General features: G+C 39.4%; 1 protein-coding gene across 1 annotated transcript; it reads left to right on the forward strand.

Annotated features, from left to right (window-relative positions):
- Positions 1-2,545: 2,545 nt before the first annotated feature.
- Positions 2,546-3,385, forward strand: pnx (posterior neuron-specific homeobox). Its single transcript, XM_047371725.1, has 2 exons — positions 2,546-2,796; positions 2,875-3,385. Exons 1-2 carry the CDS (start codon positions 2,676-2,678, stop codon positions 3,315-3,317), a joined length of 564 nt encoding a protein of 187 aa, XP_047227681.1. The 5' UTR covers positions 2,546-2,675; the 3' UTR covers positions 3,318-3,385.
- Positions 3,386-4,613: the final 1,228 nt, after the last annotated feature.

Here is a 4,613-nt window from a genome sequence, read left to right on the forward strand (position 1 = left end):
CTCTTCCAGCACATCCCAAAGGTGCATTTGGGGTATACTGAACTAATCATCAAGTTCATTAAACCATTTTCATTAATATTAATATTAATAAGCAATGATCAATCTGACCCATTTGCTCTGTGGCTCTTACTGTATGGGTTGCACAGAAACACTGCAGATGATTTGTCTGGGGCTTTCAGCATGAATATGCATCATTTTTCTAGCTCATTTTTTTTCTGGTGAAAGCTCTCGTACAAGTGTTTCGGTCTTCATTCCTCAGTCTGTTGATGAAGCAGCCCACAGTATGTCCATTGCTAAACTTTAAAAGTTCTCCTAGTGTTTAAAAGTTGCTATAAAAGCTGCTGATATTAAATATAATAAATAAAAATCTTGATTTCAGAAAATAATCATGATGCAGTTGACTTATTGTCTTAAGTCTTATCAACAAAAAGGAAACCCTTTCTTTCATGTATTCTTGTGATAACTGATAAGTACTTTGTACAAGTAAGAGGAGTTCCATTTAGCTCACATACTGTACATTATTTATAAAGTTTAAATTATAATGCTGGTCAGGAACACTAAATGCATCACTGTGGATCACTTTTCTCTGTTAATCATTTGCTCTTGTCGTTTTTCTCTGTGTTTGAGTCTATCCATTCCCCTCTTGTCCTTAGAGACAAAGCCCAGGGTCAGAGAAGGTCAAGCCTACTGTAGACATCTGCTAATTGTCCCGATGGGCCGGCCTGTCCAATTCTTACAATACTCATGCCTCTGTAGGTGTCGGTAGCTGGGAGCAACGTGGCAGCTGTCACATTCAGGAACATTTACACCCCACCCTCCTTCCCCCACCTCCTTAACCCCGTTGTATTCTGAATTCCCCTTGATGCTGTGAGCTGCAGTCATTAAAGTTATTAGGAATCTATCAGCAGTAATGTGGCCTAAAAGGTGAGGCAGTGAGATTTTATTCTAAAGTTAATGGAGATGTTGAAAGCTTGCCAGGGAGGTTAAATATAAATACATGCAGAGTCAAAATGAGCATATATTGTACCTTGCAGAAGTATTCACACCCTTACAGTTACAAAGTTCTGTGTATTTTACTAGGATTTTATGTGACAGACCAATACAAAGTAGTACAGATTTGACATACAAGAAAAATATTACTTGGTTTGCAAATTTATAAAATAAAAATCCCAAAATTACAGGATTCATTTCTATTCAGTCACTCTGGGTCAACAATTTGTAGAACTGGGTTTTACTGCAAGTACAGCTGCAAATCTTTTGGGCTGTGTTCCTGCAGTAGAAGAACTTTTACCCCAATCTTCTTTGCAATAAACCCAAGCTAAGTCAGTTTGGAAGGAAAGAATCATTGAATATAAATATTCAAGTCTTTCGACAAATACTTAACGGTAATTAGGCCTGGACTTTGATTGAGTCATTTTAACGCATGTTAATATGTTTTGCTCTAAGACAATCCATTGTAGCTCTGGCTCTATGTTTAGGGTTGTTGTCCAGCTGGACGGTAAACCTCTGCCCCAGTCTGAAATCTTTTTCCACCTCCAACAGGTTTTCTTCCAGTGCTGCCTGGTATTTAGCTCCATTCATCTTTGCATCAACACTGAACAGCTTCCCTGTCCCTGCTGAAGAAAATCACCTCCACAACATGGTGCTCCCACTGCTAAGTTTCATTGCTCTTCTTGCCCTTTCTGTCAGTTTAGGTGGACAGTTATGTTTTGGTAAGTTTGCAGCTGTGCCATACTCCTAGCATTTTGAGAGGATGAATTAGACAGAACCCAGTGAATGCTGAAAGCTTGTTCTATGACCTAAACCTGTTTTAAATTCCTCCTTGACATTCTCCCTGTGCTGTCTGTTGTGTTCCTTGGTCTTCATGATGCCTTTTGTTCACCAATGTTCTCCAAAACTGAGGCTTTCACAGAACAGCTGTATTAATACTGAGATTAATAATTAGATTACTTGTAAAGGGTGCACTTGATTTTATTTGGGGTAACATACTAAAAGGGCCCTGAATACATATGCAAGCCACAGTTTTTTTATTTTAAATGTAAAAAATCATAAAACCATCTTTTATATGGTCATTTGTGTTGGTCTCTCACATATGATCCCAATAAAATGCAATGAGATTTGTGGTTCTTACAGTAAAAATGTGAAAAAGTCCAGAATTCATGATTACTTTTGCAAGGAGGGTCGGTAAGCTACAGAAAGTGTTTGTCCTGTCATAAAGTTGTCTTTGGCCTCCCCACACTGCACACAACAAGACAAATGGTGCTTTGGAAACTGGGACACAAAGGAGAAAGGCTCGAAATTTCCCCTCCATGGGTCTATAAATTAGCATCACAACAAGCCTTCACGTGTCTCACTAGCGTAAAATCTCACATTTGCAAATAATGACAAGTCTGAGTACAATAAGTAACACGGAGGGAATGAAAGAGCGCGCGTTTTGACCAGATGCCCCATAATAATTAACAGGATCGGGGGCCCCGGATCCTCCTCTTTTACATCCTGAAGGGCCAGCACGGGGGTCCCACAAGGCAGGACCGTGTCTGGACCTTAGCGAAGGTTACAATTGTTTCTGTAAGACAAATTGCCTAACTTTGAGAAAAAATGCACTCTGAAAGAGGGCACTCGGGTTCACTGTCTATATATAAACTCAGGAGGAGCGCGGGAGCCCAGAAGCAGACATGCAGCCAGTTACAGCCAAATTTCCACATATCCACAGAACATCATTTTCCGTGGAGGATATCTTGGATCCAACTAGGTTTACCAGGAAATTATCCTCGGCTGGGGAGGAATCTGCTGCAGGTAAAATATCAGCTCATCAAAAACGTCTTCAATCTTTTCAGATTATGTATACCTTTAAATGGGATATTCTCTTTTCAGTAAATCATAATCCTAAAGAGGAAGATGGAACGATGGAGCCACCCAGAAGTTATAGCCCAAAGACATCACCACCGCTGAAGGAAAAGAGCCGTCGGATCCGCACCTCCTTCACGCTGGAGCAACTGCAGGTTCTGGAGCGCAGCTTCCAGAGAACCCACTACCTGTCGGTACTGGAGCGGCACACCATCGCCGCGGCCCTCCGCCTGTCCGAGACTCAGGTCAAGATCTGGTTCCAGAACAGGCGGACCAAGTGGAAGAAGGAGCGTCTGATTGTCCCTCGGACGGAGGCGCAGGAGGAGCAGCGCGGCTTCATACCAGCGTTTCTGTCCCAGCCTGCGGTCTCTGCGCCTCTCTCCTGCAGCCCCCTGTCCTGTCAGCCAGCCCCTCCACTTCGGCTGGTTCCGACGCTGCCTCTCATGCCCTACCGATACTATTATGCATGATGCGTAAAAGTCCACAGCGACTCAAAAAAATCCTTTAGAACACGCAGCGCCGCTTGGTGGAACTGTTACTGAGCAGGAGACGTTTTAATAACCAGAAATGTGTCATATTTTCTAATTTATTTTTATAAAGCTTCTGCAAGCTTGAATCTTTTTTTAAACTGACTTAAATTTATTTCATCATCATTTAATTATTATTTGTATTGTTATTATTATTGACATTTTATTTACTTCTCTAACGTTAAGCTGGGTTTACTAAACAAAAGGTATGAGCAGTTTAAATAGACTGCAACAAGCTCTCAAAAGATGTATCAAAAGGATTTTATACTTTTGTGGAAATAAAACTCAAGATGGTAATATTTATTTTAGATATGTGCAAGAGTCTTCTTCTAAATTGAAAGGAAAATTCAAGATCGGTTCAAACCAACTGAGCAATAAATTGTAACATTTATTGATCTGAATTCATATCTAGTCATACTGGGAGTGTTATTTAACCTTTTGGAGCCCCAGTTGCAAGTTAGAGACTTAAACGTTGAAATATTCTCCTCACTGCAGGTAGGCCTATATATTACATATAATATGATACATGTGAAATCATTAACATCAAATGAAAGCCTTTGTCCTCAGCTGATAGCTAATTCAAGTTTATTTTTCAGATGAAGCGCAGCCCCTCTTTTCTGTCCTTTTTTAAATGAATGTCTCATTGTCACAGACAAACAGTCATTCTCTTTTAACTCCCACTTTTCCCCACATCTTATTGGGATTCTATGAAGTAGACTAAAACATAGTAGTGTATAACTGTACTATAGAAAGTAAGGATGGTTAAAAATATTTTTTTATAAATAATCTGAAAAGTGTGGAGAGTAATTATATTGAGCCACCCTGAGTCAACACCATGCAGAACCTCCTTTACATAAAACAGCAAACCATTAGTGGTTTGCTTGTGCCAGCGTAGCATATCTAGAGTCAGTGGTAACACTCGAAAATTAATGTTAATAGACACCATCCATCAAATTTGACAGAGTCTAAAGGTGGTTATTCAAAGCTGTTGGGTTGTAATTAAGGTTTCATTCACAACCAATTCATTTTGGCTTCATGTTTGTTTAATAAATTATCACAATGTGGAATCGATTGTGTGTTTTATTACACTCGAGGATAGATTTAGTAAATTTAGAAAAGACCAGATTTACAATTTTTAGATATGTCAAACCTTAGAATTGAAATAAAGTTGTAATTAGTTTTTTAACCATGACTCTACTTCTTTTCCTTTATATTATAAACAAGAACGCTGTGGAGTAA

This window comes from Girardinichthys multiradiatus, chromosome 8 (assembly GCF_021462225.1).
Source record: "Girardinichthys multiradiatus isolate DD_20200921_A chromosome 8, DD_fGirMul_XY1, whole genome shotgun sequence".
NCBI classification, from domain to species: Eukaryota; Metazoa; Chordata; class Actinopteri; order Cyprinodontiformes; family Goodeidae; genus Girardinichthys; species Girardinichthys multiradiatus.

What these genes read in the sequence shown, in the direction of transcription:
- pnx (XM_047371725.1), top strand. Translation starts at nt 2,676, where the DNA reads ATGCAGCCAGTTACAGCCAAATTTCCACATATCCACAGAACATCATTT. An exon ending in TGGGGAGGAATCTGCTGCAG is followed by an intron (nt 2,797 to 2,874) that starts GTAAAATATCAG and finishes TTCTCTTTTCAG; the next exon opens with TAAATCATAATCCTAAAGAG.